This window comes from Pseudorca crassidens, chromosome 9, assembly GCF_039906515.1.
Source record: "Pseudorca crassidens isolate mPseCra1 chromosome 9, mPseCra1.hap1, whole genome shotgun sequence".
Taxonomy (NCBI): Eukaryota; Metazoa; Chordata; class Mammalia; order Artiodactyla; family Delphinidae; genus Pseudorca; species Pseudorca crassidens.
In genome coordinates this window covers 96,402,388-96,417,907 of record NC_090304.1, presented here as the reverse complement: position 1 = coordinate 96,417,907, position 15,520 = coordinate 96,402,388, and the positions used below count along the sequence as shown (strand labels likewise).

Genomic DNA, 15,520 nt, shown 5'->3' with positions numbered 1-15,520 from the left:
CTGAAAGGGCAGGGCTGGCTATGTCGGAGGGACGAGGAGTGGCACACGACAGAGCTGGCCCGGGAGAGAAAGACATGCTCTCAGGGCACGTGCGCTTGGGGTGGAGCGTGATTCCCTTGAACAGGTCTGGTGTTGCACAGCTCTCAGTGGAGAGGCTTGGGTGCTAGAGGCCTCTGAGGGGCACCCTCCCTTTGCTCAAAAGAGAAGGGCTATATATTTATTTATTTATTTATTTGTGGCCATGTTGGGTCTTTGCTGCTGCACGCGGGCTTTCTTTAGTTACGGTGAGCAGGGGCTGCTCTTCCTTGCGGTGCGCAGGCTTCTCATTGTCGTGGCTTCTCTTGTTGTGGAGCACGGGCTCTAGGCATGCAGGCTTCAGTAGTTGTGGCACGTGGGCTCAGTAGTTGTGGCTCGCGGCTCTAGAGCTCAGGCTCAGTAGTTGTGGCACACGGGTTTAGTTGCTCCGCGGCATGTGGGATCTTCCCAGGCCTGGGCTCGAACCGTGTCCCTTGCATTGGCAGGCGGGTTCTTAACCACTGCGCCACCAGGGAAGCCCGAGAAGGGCTCTTTACGGGGCTCAATGTTCCTCAAAGTGGGGTCTGCAGACTGCCTACCTCAGAATCACCTACACAGCTTAACAATTCAGGGGTCTGGGCCCCACCCAGACCCCCCCGAATCAAATTCTCTAGGGACAGTGCCTGGAAATCTGCCCTTTTCACAAGACTGTCAGGTAATCTTCAAGCACATTGAGGTCCGAAAACCTCCCCTCCACAGACTAAACTGCAGAGCCACTCTCAGGCCCAATCCCAGGAGAGCAGGGCTTCCTCCTTCCCACTCAGGCATATTCCAAACCTCCCTGGAGCCTGCTGCCCTCCACCCCTTCCCCAGGGGACACCCCGGCCCCACCTCCACCCCCAGGGCCAGGGTGAGGGGAATTCTGAGAGAGGACCTCAGAGGAGTGGCAGATTGACCCGGAGCAAACTCAGCCACCCTAGCGTTCCTCCTCCCGTCCAGAAGCAACCCCACAACACAGGGAAGTAGCCAGCAGCCCGACAACTGAGCTAGGGTTTCACTGTGAGCTCTCGCTCCAGAAGATGCTATCAACTGGGAAACGCCCCTCGTGGGCTCCGTGGTGTAAGACCTTGATTTAACCTCACCCTCAGCCCTCTAACCTCACCCCTCTCTCTCCTCACCACCCTCACCCTCGCCTCTGGAGCTGACTACATCTTGCTGGCGTGAGAACATCCCTGTGCGTGGGGCCTGGACCACTTCTGCCTAGAACCAGGTCCAGTTTCTTTTCCGATCTCCATCTGGGGATCTTACTGTCTCATTCATTCATTTACGGTGCTCCGCTTACTAGCAGCATAACCTCAGAGAAGTTCCTGAACTTCTGAACCTGTTTCCTCTGTGAAACGAGAGCAATCATAGTTCCCACTTCATAGACTGTCGTGAGGAATCAAAGGTTGCGTGTGAAAGGGCCTGGCCCGTAGTAGGTGCTGCATACATGTCAGTCCTCCTTGCCCCCTTCCAGGTGCTCCAGGACGCAGGAGAGGTGTGAGCCATGGCCCCTGCCCTCGGGCATATGCACAACTAACTTGGGGAGATAAGTTCCAAAAACAGTGGCAGTAGGAGGCCTCCCTAGGTGTTTTGCAGTGTCATAGGTGATGGGGAAGGGAGAGGTCATCCGAGGCTGGGATGGGCTGCTCTGACCGCTGAAAGAACATTTTGCCTCTTTAACCTTGGACACCTCTCACCTGAGCTGTGTCCTCACCCATGAAAGGGAATGGTCATGCCTGCCCTGCCCACCTCCCAGGGATGTCATGAGGTTCAAAGCAAATAATGGATGTGGAGGAATCTGAAACCAGTAACATGTGATGGGAGAGTCGGTTTAAACTTAAGGGGGGAAAGGAGATGATGGAAAAGAAGGGGCACTTGGCAACTGACTAGAGTGGGAGAGGGGACCCCCGTTGGGAGGAACAAAGGTGAGAAGGAAGTGCATCCTGGGGCGGAGCCAGCATGATCTGACTCCTCTGGGGCAGCCGTGGCCCCAGGGCTCTCAGGGTAGCTGACCTGAACTACAGCTGAAGTACAGTAAAGGGAGGTCACAAGCAGGACCACCCACCGGGGACTAGAACAGTTCTAACCAGACTCAGTCCCCTTGTTAATAGTAACAGCCCACGTGAACTTGGACTGTCACAGACTCAGCTGAACACGGGTGAAGAACTGGTGTAGGGGGACAAGAATTCTGAATACCCCCCACCTCACCCCCAGCTTGCTTAAGTACCAACAAAATGCCACTCCACGGAGGGTGCAGCTCAGCCTAGGACAGTGAGGGCTGCCCCAGGCTCCACCTTATGACAGACTGGAGAGGAGGGAGGTGTGTTGGTTCAGAACTGATTAAAAAAAAACCTTTCACTACCTTCAGTGGGGACTCCAAGGCAGGAAGCCAGGCCAGGTGAGTTGGCCCTGCAGAGAGCCAGGGGCCCAAGCACGTCCCCCCTCTGCCCCACCTCTCCTGTTCCCTTGGGCCTATGAAAGGACAAGCTGTTCCCACTGAGCCCTTCCAGGGCTGCGCTTTAACCCCTACAATCCATCCTAATCCTCCTCCGCTCCACCCGCTCCAGCTGCTCCCTCCCCGGCCCTGGCATTCTGCCTGCTGGCCTCAGCCCTGCCGAGGCCACCCTCCTCCTTTCCTGGGGCCCTCCAGAGCACAGGCCACGGGCCGGGCATCTGCGGCTCAGATGCAGGGCCTGACCCGGCCTCTTGCACACCCGTGCCCTCTGCTCTGGGACCTGTTGCTAGGAGCAAACGGCCTGGGCACCTGGGTCCTATTTGCCACTGGGGCTGCTGACTCATCTCGCAAAGCCTCGGGTTCCAGCTGTTCAGTGACAGGGAGATTATATAAGCGGAGGTCATGTGATTTTTCTCTCGGGTGGGACTTTGGACTTACTGCTGCCAAGCAGCAGGGGGAAGGGAGGAGTTTTACTCCAAAGAGAACTACTCGAGGACAGCAGGGGCTGCCCTAGGGCTCCTGGGTGAGAGGAGTGACCTTCCTCTCCGTCCCCTGCCTTCTCACTGTTTACTCAGCCACTCCGAACTGCATCCCTGCTGTCTTATTTGTCCAGCTTGGTGGCCTGAGACCCTGGGGCTTGTCCTCACCCACTCGGCCACCCAGAGGAGGTTGAACTTCCTCAGGGCCTGAATCTGTGCTGACAGCATAGGAAGGTCACACAGAGGAGCCCTTAAGCCAGAGGAGTCCCACGGCCAGGACTAGTACTAGCTGCTGAGAAAGAAAGGGCAGTCGGTTTGTAGTCTGTGGTTAGAATCACAGACACTGATGTCTCCAGCCCTTGAAGACCGGCTGTGTGCTCTGACCTGGCTGGTGGCCTTGGTGCTGCCTTACCCAGGCTCGTTTTCTCAATCAGTGCCCCGCACTGTGCTCCCTGCCTTCCCCTCCACCCCGCCTCGGGGATGTCTCCATGAGTTAACGTGGCGCAGGAGTGGGCTCAGCAAGGCAGAAGTTAATCCAAGCCTGGCAAAATGTTCCCTGCCCCCGGGAGAGCCGCTCCACTGACCATCGGCTACAGAAATGAACAGCATGTTCAGGGCCCAGAGCTGCACACGTCGTCCCCTGCACCCTCTCACCTCAATGGGTCCATAGAAACTGGTGCCCCACACAGAGGTATAAACGAGAGAGGGAAGTGTGTGGGCCTCTGGAATCCAGCTGGTTCAGGCCGGACTGCCCAGGGGCTCAAAGGAGTACAGAGCTTTTGGCCTCCTGGAGTCTGAGTGATGCAGGGAGGCGGAGCTTCCTACAGACCTAGGTACCGCTGGCTGGCCCTCCGTCCCCAAGGGCACTCGTGGGCTGAAAGCCAAACCTCCTAACAAGGACTCTGAGCCCCTACCAGTTCGGTCAACCAGGCCACCAGTCTGTCCCGTTTGCGGTGGTAACAGCAGGTGCGCCCAGGAGCAGGGCCTAAGCAGTGTGTCCAAATCCAGGACCAAGCTGCCCAGTGAGATCTGAGGGAACAAGGTATTCGCCGTCTTGCCTTCGTAGAGCTAACGCTGACTTTAATTTACTTAAATACTCCATCCGTGCCAGGAAGGATCTGAGGTGAGAAAATACCTACGGGGGAGGCAGGCCAAGCACAGGGTCTGAGAAATGGCCGTCTCGGGCTGCAGGAATGAGCCCTGCAGAGATCAGCTCAGTGTGTCTGAGGCAGAAAGTCATGGAGCCGGAGCCAGATTCAGATCCCAGAAGACCATATGCTTCACCCACCCCACTTCACGAAATGGCACTGAGGAGAAAGGGTCTCAGAGGGGCTTGGCTAGTTGAGAAAGGACCTCGGTTCTTCCTTGGCGGTGTCCTGCAGCCGTCAGACCTGCCTGACAAGACTGGACCCTGTGGGAATTCTTTCCGCCACGGCTTCTCAAAGGGCTCCCATGCAGGAGCTTTCTCCAGCTGGGCCTCCCCTCTCCCAGCAATGCCCCTAACCTCCCGCATCCCAGGAAAGATGGAGAGAGCTGGCAGAATGTCATGATGTCCCGGGGTGGCTGGCCTACGTCATGGGGAGACAGGCCAAATGCTCCAGGGGGTGAGCACCTGATAGACAGCGCTTCCTGCAGCTCACTTACTCGACATGCAAACCCAGCCTCGCCCCACCCTCTGGGCTCAGTGGGACTTCCAGGATGGCCAGCAGAGCCTGCTCTGGCCCCCTTTCATGATGAGCTCAACGTCTTTATTAAGCACCCACTAAGAGAACCCACAGCCCCGCCCTTCAGGAGGCATCAGTGTGATGGTACAATCAACACACAAGCTCAGACCACTTACAGAAGCCTTAGAGACACTTATAACACAAAGATAAACATATTAAGACAAATTCATACAGTGGAAACTGAATGCTAGTAGACTGAGGGTATACAGGGATGGTGTTTCGAGCTGGGTGGAGTTCATTAGAGAAGGCTTTGTGGAAAACATGAGTTTTGAGCAGAATTTACAGGTTGGTAACTGGCAGAGAACAGGAAAGGCATTCCAGAATCTCCTGGTAATTGTTCCTAGCATGGGTTTTGCTGTAGGACGGGTCTGGGTTCAAAGCCCCACGCTGCCATTTACCAGCTACGTGGTCCTGGAAAGTCATTGGACCTCTCAGGGCTTAAGTTCCTTCATCTAGAAAATAGAGGTAATAGTTGCTCCATCACTGTGTTGTTATGCAAGTTAGCTGGGCTAATATATATAAAGCACTTAGCAGTGCCTGGCATTTAGTAAGTACTTCATCGGTGGCAGGTTTTTTTTTTTTTTGCGGTACGCAGGCCTCTCACCGCTGTGGCCTCTCCCGTTGCGGAGCACAGGCTCCAGACGCGCAGGCTCAGTGGCCATGGCTCACGGGCCCAGCCGCTCCGTGGCATGTAGGATCCTCCCGGATCAGGGCACAAACCCGTGTCCCCTGCACCGGCAGGTGGACTCTCAACCACTGTGCCACCAGGGAAGCCCGGCAATTTTGTTTTTTAAGCGAGAGAAGGCAAGTGCTAAAGCAGGTTGGTTGGCAGTGGGGATCAGAGAAGAGTGAGGGTGGTGACAGTGGTGTCGTCCGGCCTATGGATGACAGTCTCACAGACAGGGCTACCTGAGGTTTCCAGAATGGATAGAAGAGTCGGGTGTTTCAGGGCAGGGGAGTGATGTGATGAAACGCAAGCCTTGCTGCAGACAGTGTGGTTAGGAAGGGTGTGGTTAGGAAGAAGGAAGCATGGAGGAAAAGGCTGTTGCATTTTGTCCAGGGTCCAGGTTTGGTCACCCGGCAAGGAGAGTGACTGTGGAGATCACCCCTCCTAACATCAAGCCTCACTTATCACCCAGGAGAACGCCCTGCAGCTCCTGCCACCTGCGCACTCCTCCCACCACCGCTGCTGGAACACACAGGGGCAACCGTCTGTGCTCCCCCCTCAGTAGCACAAAATCGCTGTTCTGTGGGAGGCCTGGGGTACAAGCCATACATGCGTCCTGGACACACTCCCCATGTGGCTGTGGTCGTGTGTGCCGTGTGCGTGTACATGTGGGGATGACAGGCCAAGGGAAACAGAAGGAGGCCACAGATGAGTAACAGCACACACTGCTGCCTCCCAGAGTATTTTTAAATGCTAAAAATACTGGCTAAAAATACCCATCAAGCTCCAAACAAGATACTTTCTCCAGGCAGATTCTGTGTGGGTCCCTGATAGGTGAGGGGGGTGGAGCAGCAGAAACCTTCAAGCATTGCTGCCCTTCGGGTCAGAGGAGTACACTCACCCCACACCAGCTGAGCACCTATTTCTCCACCGTGGTGGTACTTTCTCCCCATCTCCCGAAAACAAATCAAAATTTGAGATTCTAGGAGAGATGGAGTTGGGTACCTGGGTAGAAGAGGCCAGAAAAGGTTCCTTCCTGGGGCCAAAAGGTACGGTGATGTATTGCACCATATAAAAATATGGGCATTGCCTCTCTTGACAGTGGGCCAAACTAGGGCTGGAGGGAGGAGGGGTGCTCAATGCCGAAGCCGTGGAAATCTACCTTCCTAACCTGGGCCCTGTGACCCTCACGGTCTGTGTCGATGTTGGGCTCCAAGAAAGCCCTGAATGCTGAATCCCCCCTGAATGCTGTGCAAAAGTTTGTGCGTGGGTGCATTTTTCCCTGAAAAAAATGAGTACAGAGCTTCCATCGGGTTCTCAAAATGATCTGCAGCCCCCAAAAAGTTAGGAATCGTTTGCCGCCTTGGGGGAAGCTCACCCGGCTGACACTCGTCCTTGGAGACGTGTCCTCTGCGGGCCTCAAAGACAGTTTCTCGAGTCCCAACCCCGAGGTGCGTGCCGGACTCCGCGCTCCGGTGCTGCCGGCCCCCGGGGGCTGCCAGGTCTCTGCGGCCGGCGGGCTCTGTCGGCGGCAGGGGGCTGGGGGCAGCCAGGCGGTGGGCGGACCCGCGGGAAGCGCGGGGTCTGGCGGGGTCTCAGCCTCGCTCGGGTCCGCGTGCCGGCGGCCGGGGGCGGGGCCCAGCGGGGGCGGAGCTGGAGCCCTGGTCCCGCCCCAGCGCTGACGTCGCGCGGCCAGCGGCGCGGGCGGGGCCGCCAGTCTGCTAGAGAGAGAGAGAGAGAGAGAGAGAGAGAGAGAGCCGGTGCAGGGGCGGTTGGCGGCGTGCGCCGCGGAGGTTGAGGCGGAGGAGCACGCGATCTGCCTGCCGTAGCGGTTGCCGCCGGGCGCCGCGGACGGTGTCGTGTGGCGGCCTCGCCGGCCTGGGCGTCCGGGCCGTGGGATCGCGCGGTACTACCCCGCGCCCCCTTGGCCAACGTTAGGCGAGGGGTCGAGCCCGCCACCCGCCCGTCAGCATGCGCACCTCGTACACCGTGACCCTGCCTGAGGAGCCCCCCGCAGCCCCCTTTCCCGTCCTCGCCAAGGAGCTGCGGCCGCGCTCCCCTCTCTCCCCTTCCCTGCTGCTCTCCACCTTCGTGGGGCTCCTGCTCAACAAAGCCAAGGTACGCGGGGCCCTTTTCCGGGACCCCCAACGCCGAGGGCTGGGGTTCCGCCTCCTCCCCGGGATGCCCTCCCTCCCGCCCCCTGCTGCCGCGCGCCGGGCCCGGGCACGGAGCGTCCTCAGCCCCCACCCCTCCTTTCCCAGGGTCTCCCGGCAAGGAACGCCCCTCCCCGGGTGATCTCACGCTTACTCGCGGCCCCCACCCCTTGTTGAGGTCCCAGCCCCGGAGTCCTCCGAACCCCCCTTCCCCTTCCCTCTCGTCGACCCCTGCACCAGGTGGCTCTTGGACTCTTAATTCCTGGCACCTATCAGGACAGGTGCAGGAAAGCGTAACCTTGACTAGTTCTCGGTGTGTGAGGGAACGGGCAGCTCGCTGGACTCCGCGGGCGTGACTCCTCCAAGGCCAAACCCAGCAAGAAAGGCTGGTGGGAAAGGGGCCGCCTCCCCGACACTCAGTTCCAAAAGGCCCTTTCCCAGAGGGTCGGTAACAGGGGTCCTTTGACCCCGCGAAGGGCAGAGGAGTTGCAGACGGGGAAAGAGGTCAACGTCCGTTCCCTTCCCAGCCCTCCCCAGTTCAGCTAAGTGGGCACTGGATCCCTCAAATGACGTAGCCGCCCCCGAGTGATGCTGGGGCTAAAGGCTGGGCACTGCCCCCTCGGGGAAGAGAGAGGGGGCCAGAGCCTGACAAGTCTTATGTAACAGCACCAGCTCCCGTGTTGGCAGTGTGTGCACTGCCCCGTGCCAGGGCCATACCAGCCTCCTTGGCCATGGCTGACCCTCATGGCACAGGTGAAGTAAGCTGGAAAGCCCTTTCCTGGGGTCTCGAGTGTGAAGACACAAACCTCCATCAGCCTTTCTTCTATAGCTCGTGTTCCCAGATGTTTCCCCCGCGTTAACATAGAACAGGCTCTTATGAGCCCCCTGCTCCTTCCCTGGGAGGTGAATGCTGTCTGTTTGCTGGCAATGGAGGTGGCATCTACCTTCAAGAACAGTGGTTGCTACTGAGTCAAATTAGGTTTGCTGATGGCTAATTTTAAGGAAGCTCTTGACCCGAGCTTTCTCTGCTCTTTGCACTTGAGTTCCAGCATCCCAACTGGAGTCATTTCCTTGTCTCCTGGTGAGAGGCTGGCTGTTCAGGGTCTCTCCCCACTTCTCCAGTTTGGGCCTCTCCCTGTCGGCCCTGAGGTAGGATTGTTTTTCCCGTAAGAAAGGTCACTCCTGGGACATTTTGTTTCTCTCTGGAATGGAAACTGCTGACTTTCCCTGCAGCTCCTGATTTCCTATTCATGGCAGAAGAATATCTGGCTGGGCAGAGAACAGCCCTGCTCTCCCCTCCGCTCCCACCCCCTGACTGCTGTTACCCAGCCGCCTTCTACACAGAGTGCTTAGAAATTGGCAAGTAGTTTGGAGCTCAGGAAATCTTAGACAAAGGCACAATCCAGAACTAAGAGGGTCCCAGCGATGCCTCGAAGGAGCCTCCCCCACCTCTCCACCCGCCAGGCCATAAGCAGGGGTAGAGCCTCGAGAATAGTAACCGTAGGTCGTGAGCTGTTCTCCTTGACCTTCCCTCTGTTGGGTCACAGTTAAAAGTGTCAACACCACAGGAATGCTTCATTAGAGAGATGCCTCCAGTCTCCCACTGCCCCACCCCCACTAGAGCTGCATGACTACTGCCTCAGCCACGGGCCCCCTTTGGTGGACAGCGACAGTCACCAGCGGTAGAATGCTTTGCTTCTGTGGCCCGTTTAGACAGATGTTGTCTGAGGCACGGGGTGGGGGGGTAAGAACTAATAAAGCGCTGCCGGAAATAGATGTAAGAGTGGGTGTCCTGGGGAAGAAAGAGCAGGTATTCGGTCGTGGGCAGGCTTTAACGTTTAGTTCCGAATGGGCAACACGGAGACGTCAGTGTTTTTGTTGGGCCCCACGTCTACTTCAAAATGCTGATAAGGTCTTTGTCCGGGGAGTTATCTCTGTTGTGGCCCTCTGACTGGAGCATCAGGGTTTACTGAGATTGTCGTGAAGATTTAAATTCTGTGTCTGGGGCCATACACTGCTGTTCTTCAGCGGGTGTTTGTACCCCACCTGCTGCCAATAGGCTTTTCTTTCTAGCTGCAGGTGGACAGCAGTTCTCTCTGCTGGTTTAGGTATTTCCTTCCCTACCTATTAGTGTTAGACCTGAGAATTGGCAAGGAAGGATCTTCCCACTTGTGGGATCAGCGGGGCAATACCTGAGAAAAGCCCTCCTTCAGCCTGCCTCTCCCCAGCCCACCCCTTATGCTGACAACCTCATGGGCTTTGAGCTGCTGACAGCACACGGCATGAGTAATTTTAGCTGAGTTATTTCAGGCTCCTGTTCTGATCAGGCTTGAGCTGGCCCCACGCATGCCCCAGCCAGTGTTGCTCCAGAGTTGCCTGCTCCCAGGTCCCCTCCCTGAGATGGAGGGTGGAAGGCTCATCTGTAGGCCGATGCTTTAACCCTTTGAGCCTGAAGGTTTTCTGACTCCTTGGAGGTCAGGCCAGGGTCAGCCAAGAGACCTGGACAAACACGCTCAGAGTCCTCGCCGGAGCACCTGTTCTCCCTCCCACCCCCTCACCAGCCTCCACAGTAGGGACAAGAGCAAGAGGAGCGCCTTCAGCCAGGTGCTCACCTCTGCTTGGCCCAACCTGCCATCAGAAGGATTCCCAGCCGGTGGCCAGTCAGGGTGTTGAAACCTGAACCAGGCGAGGAGGATTCTCCCAGGCTTTAATCAGCCCTCAGGAGCTGAGCTCAGCTGGAAGGAATTCCACCTGTCTCTGGTGGTTCAGAATGGCAGGCCAACTAGGGTTTTTCCCCAGATGAAGATCTAGACTCAGTTGAGATGTTTTGTCATTGAACTTTGCAAGACCTCCTTGAAGTGCTCATTGTGACAGCTGCTTTAGACATCAGGCATGTCAGGATACTGATGGAGGTCATTTGAGAGAGTGCCTGGATTTGGGGCCTGAAATTCCTTGGAGCCAGGTATATGAACTCCTGGTCTCTGGCTCTCATCTCCAGTCTCCAATATGGCAGAGAATGAAAAGTAACATAAAGATGGGGGAAAACACGTAGTCGATAAAAGAAAGCAAAGCCTCGAAGAACATTTTTGTTGTGTGTTGAAAATGACAGGCATTCCACACCCCTCTTGCCTACAACGTACGTAGACTGAAGTTGAAGAGAGAATAATGTGTGTGGCTTGATGCCACTGGCTACAACTGGCAGAAAGTTGCAGAGAGAACCTAACATAGGCCAGGCCTCTTCCTTCAGCCTGAATATGCCACGTGTTCTTTGCTTACAGAATTCTAAGAGCACCCAGGGTCTGGCTGGTCTCCGAAACCTTGGGAACACGGTGAGTTCTTCCTCAGCCCACTTCTTTCCTGAGGCCACTCTCTACCATCCCAACTGGGACCGTCTAACCAGAGTCCCCTCCTGGCTCCAGCCGACTCCCTCCCTACCCGCTAGGCCAGCTGGTACCTGCCCTTCTTGGCTGGTGTTTTACAAAGTTGCCGACCTCTTCCTCAGCGCCCCCCCCCCCAGCAGGAAGCCCTGCTGAAGAGGAGTTGCCCTTTGAACTGGCAGCTTAGGTACTGTCCTGGATCCTTCTCCTCGAGGACAGCCATCACTTCCCACCCACTTCTGTCCAGCTCCCCCACTCCCTTTTGCACACCTCTGTAGTAAATAACCAGTTACATCACCTGTGCCAGCAGTGGGAACTTGCCTCACTTCACCGCTTTACTTACAAAAAGAGGCACTTGAGGCTGTGGGAGGATTCATTTCTGGGCCCGATGGACCAGAGGGCTCTAGGTAGGACGTAACTAGACATGCCAGCCAGGGTCTTTGCTCCGCGGCTGACATGCAGGTGGTCTCTCGCAGTGCTTCATGAACTCCATTCTGCAGTGCCTGAGCAACACCCGGGAGCTGAGGGACTACTGCCTCCAGAGGCTCTACATGCGGGACCTCGGCCACAGCAGCAGTGCACACACAGCCCTCATGGAAGGTGAGGGGCGCGGCCCTGCTCCCCCTCAGGACGCTTTTCCCACTCTGCTGTCGCTGCACTAGTAGTTGTGTGTCATGTGTTCCTCTCCTATTTCTCTTTCTTTGGCTTCTTTTAGTTGGGACTCTAGTTTAAGAATTTCGTAGAGAAAATGGCTTAGCTGTCCTCCACGCCCCTCTCTACCCTCTCCTTCCAATAGAGTTTGCAAAACTAATCCAGACCATATGGACCTCATCCCCCAATGATGTGGTGAGCCCCTCTGAGTTCAAGACCCAGATCCAGAGATACGCACCGCGCTTCGTCGGCTATAAGTAAGGGCCTTGGGGACGTGACCTCCCCGGGGTGGGTGGCAGCAGCAGCAGGTTCTAGGGGCCAGAGGTGTCGCTCACTCCCTTTTCTTCGGGTTCAGTCAGCAGGACGCTCAGGAGTTTCTTCGCTTCCTTCTGGACGGGCTCCACAATGAGGTGAACCGGGTCACAGCAAGGCCCAGGTCCAACCCTGAAAACTTCGACCATCTTCCGTAAGTAGGAGGAGAGTGCTGGGGGCAGAACTACACGAACTTCTTTGGGGGTAATGATTTGGGGAGAATTTTGGATATTAAGGATTTAGATCCCTAGGCCTTTAAACTTATCATGGTTTGAGCTCTGACCCAATTGTCTTCCTCTCTCTCTGGGTCCTAGTGATGATGAGAAAGGGCGCCAGATGTGGAGGAAATATCTAGAACGGGAAGACAGTCGGATCGGGGGTAAGTGCGGGCACGGGGGGCAATGCCTGCCTTCCCTGCTAAGTGCTTTGCCTGAGCAGAGCATGAGAAGCCCATTCTCCCGGGGACCCCTCCTGCTATCCAGTGCCCAGCACCCAAAGGTCTGAGGCGGGAGCGGTGAGAAAGGAGACACAGTGTTTAAGCATCGCATGTCCGTCTCTCCCCAGATCTCTTTGTCGGGCAGCTGAAGAGCTCCCTGACGTGTACTGATTGTGGTTACTGTTCTACAGTCTTTGATCCCTTCTGGGACCTGTCTCTGCCCATTGCTAAGGTACGCACCCCTGTCCCCCTGCATCTGAAACTCCCGCTCTTACCCTTTCATGTCAGCGACCTCTGACCTTCATTTTTCTCTCTCCCAGCGAGGTTATCCTGAGGTGACGTTAATGGACTGCATGAGGCTCTTCACCAAAGAGGATGTGCTTGATGGCGATGAAAAGCCAGTAAGTCACCCTCCTTGGCAGCGAGGGTGCATCTCCCTGAGCCCTCTTGGGGGCGGACCAGCCTAGGAGTTGCTGGATTCGCCTGTTGGCCTCTCTCGTGAGTCCTTCCCATCTCTGTCTATCCTGTCTTTCAGACGTGCTGTCGCTGCCGAGCCAGAAAGCGGTGTATAAAAAAGTTCTCCATCCAGAGGTTCCCAAAGATCTTGGTGCTCCGTATCCTTCAGCTCGTCAGGGCAGGGACTTGACATTAGAGAGTGACTGATGACAAGGGCCCAGGTGAGGGCCAACGGAGTAGGAACCTCAGAACGTCAGGCGGCTTTTCTCCTCCCGCGTGCCCTTCTGCTTCCTGAGAAGCGCAGTCACCCTCAGGGGCTCTGTCTCCTGTTCTCGGACTCTGTTCTTGCCACCCTGTCTGTCCTTGACTCACACCAATACCAGATCTGAAGCGGTTCTCAGAATCCAGGATACGAACCAGCAAGCTTACAACATTTGTGAATTTCCCACTAAGAGACCTGGACTTGAGAGAATTTGCCTCAGAAAACACCAGTAAGTATTTTTCTGCACTGGAGGCGCAGAACCGAGGCACAAGTGTCTAAGGTACAGCGGGGAGGCCAAGAGGTGGAGGGACGCTGCTAAGGAGTGAGACGTGGAAACTGGGAGTAGCGGCAGGAGGGGGGGGCCCGGGGGCAAGGGATGCCTCGGGGGCTGGACGCCTTGTGCTTCCTCCTCAGACCACGCTGTTTACAACCTGTATGCTGTGTCCAATCACTCCGGAACCACCATGGGCGGCCATTACACAGCCTACTGCCGGAGCCCGGTGACGGGAGAATGGCACACGTTCAATGACTCCAGGTGAGACAGGCCTCGGGCGCGGCTCCCGGCCGTCAGGCACCTGTACCTCACCCGGAAAAGGTCAGGGCCAAAAGGGGTGCTGTGCATTCGAAGACCCTCCAGAAGAGGGTGGCCTCGGGTGTCCAGTAGATCAGAGACGGGCCCTCACGCTCCCCCAGCCGCTCTGTCGCGTCATGGGGCCTCGCGGCCGCCAGGCTGACCTGTCTTCTCTCCACAGCGTCTCCCCCATGTCCTCCGGCCAAGTGCGCACCAGCGACGCCTACTTGCTCTTCTACGAGTTGGCCAGTCCACCCTCCCGCATGTAGCAACGACGAGCTACATCTCATCCTTCCCCGTGGTGGCCCTACACCCTAAGTTTTTTTAAAAAGACCAAAAAAGGCAAAAAAAAAATAAAAACCCACCTGACTAATTAGCAAAACCTAAAGGAAAGTGAAGCTGCCGAGCAGGAGTTGCTGCAGCCTGGCCAGCGTCTGGGGTGGGGAGCCTGCTGCCCCCAAGCCCCGCCTGGCAGGGAAGACCAGCAGGACACAGACCGAGCCAGCACAGTGTCCCTCGGCTTCTCGTGTTTGCATCTGTAAGCTTGTGGTTTCTTCCTGTGTGTGATTAAACAGCCGTCTGTGGGGAGAAGCTCCTCATCCGCTGGCCGCGGCTCCAGCCCCGGCCTCCCGGAGAGACAGCGACCCCTGGAGCCTGCTGGGGAGGATCGCTGCCCGTCTTCACCAGCCCAGGAGCAAGAGAAACACCCATGAGCCAAGAGCCCTCTTAACGCTGCTAACTCCGGGGGGACAGATGAGGGGACGTCTTTGAAAAAAGCTGTTTTTGGTTTTTAAGAGCCCAGCTGTTTTTTTTTAATTTACCGTAACTAAAGTTTTCAGACTGGAGATGCCGTCTTTCACACCTCTTCACAGCTGGGACATTGTGCTGGTCATTTTTCTTTTTTTTTCCTTAATTCTTCAAAATACAGCTTTTCTCGTGCCAGCCCCCAGTGGTGCTAGGTGGGAGTTGGCCAGGCCCCAAGCACAGCCACAGTAGACCTGGGCTCTGACAGGTTTCTTGTTTGTTTTTTTAACGTTTTGGATGGAATCTAGTTGCCTCCAAGAATTGTGCCTTATAGCATTTGGGGACCAGGGGGTGACTGCCCCTCCCTGAAATATCCCTCAGCCTCTTCCCTTTTCCCCAGTGCCATGTTCAGAGCGCCGGGGAGCCTCAGGGTCGCGCCCGTAGCCCCTGGCTTGTTTTGCATTGCAGTGAGGTGAAGAGGAGAGCAGGTGAAAGGAGATTTCTTCTGATAGTGTTATCAAGTTCTTCCCGCCAGCCTCCTCTAACCCAGTCCCGGGCTACTCCCCAGCTGTTGGAAGGATAGCAGGAGCCCCTTACCCTCGAGCTTCTCTCACCTTTAATTTATTCCTCCTTAACTTGCTGTTCCTCTCCGACCTTCCTGCCCCACACGCCCTTCTCAGAGCCTCCTGACGTAGGCCCTCTGGACCGAGTTTCTCAGGGATGCCCATGCCACCCCCAGCTCCAGCTCCTCTCGGCATCGGTCTACAGTCCAACCTGGGAGCTGGAGCCTGGGTGTTTGGGGACATCTTGCCTCAGTTGTATGGTTCTTTCCCATGGGCTTGACTCTGCCCTAAGTAGTTGGGCAAAACTCTGTGCTGCCCCCTAGAAAACAGCTGTTCCGCACCAAGGCACGGAGGTCTGTGCGTGGAGCCCTCTGCACACCCACACGGCTGGGCCCCACCTGTGCCCCTCGGAGCCCAGAACTTTCCAGTGTTCCCAGGAAGCATCAGAAAAAGACACCCTGAGTCTAACTGGCCTGACACCCTTCTCCAGGGAAGACCTGTGAACCTGAGCCAAAGGGCTGGTGTACACTTGTTTACTGTGTAAGCAAGAGGAGAAGAATGTGTGATGTACAGTGGAACCTTGTACAGAATAAATAATAGCTTTGAGAAGTAA

At 56.4% G+C, this 15,520-nt stretch overlaps 1 protein-coding gene across 7 annotated transcripts in view; it reads left to right on the top strand.

Moving 5' to 3' along the window:
• The window catches only part of USP2 (ubiquitin specific peptidase 2), a 26,081-nt gene extending 10,561 nt beyond the window's left edge, over positions 1-15,520 (top strand). For 5 of the 7 annotated variants that reach the window (XM_067751310.1, XM_067751314.1, XM_067751309.1 and 2 more), the window contains 11 exons: positions 10,814-10,864; positions 11,389-11,512; positions 11,709-11,820; positions 11,919-12,029; positions 12,190-12,254; positions 12,440-12,543; positions 12,632-12,712; positions 12,847-12,925; positions 13,151-13,258; positions 13,444-13,564; positions 13,782-15,520. In XM_067751310.1, the coding sequence (XP_067607411.1) occupies positions 10,814-10,864; positions 11,389-11,512; positions 11,709-11,820; positions 11,919-12,029; positions 12,190-12,254; positions 12,440-12,543; positions 12,632-12,712; positions 12,847-12,925; positions 13,151-13,258; positions 13,444-13,564; positions 13,782-13,869 (1,044 nt within the window). In that variant the 3' untranslated portion in view covers positions 13,870-15,520. Of the gene's footprint in view, positions 1-7,152; positions 7,501-10,813; positions 10,865-11,388; positions 11,513-11,708; positions 11,821-11,918; positions 12,030-12,189; positions 12,255-12,439; positions 12,544-12,631; positions 12,713-12,846; positions 12,926-13,150; positions 13,259-13,443; positions 13,565-13,781 lie in introns of those variants that run through there. The other 2 variants (XM_067751313.1, XM_067751312.1) reach the window with 2 other exon arrangements.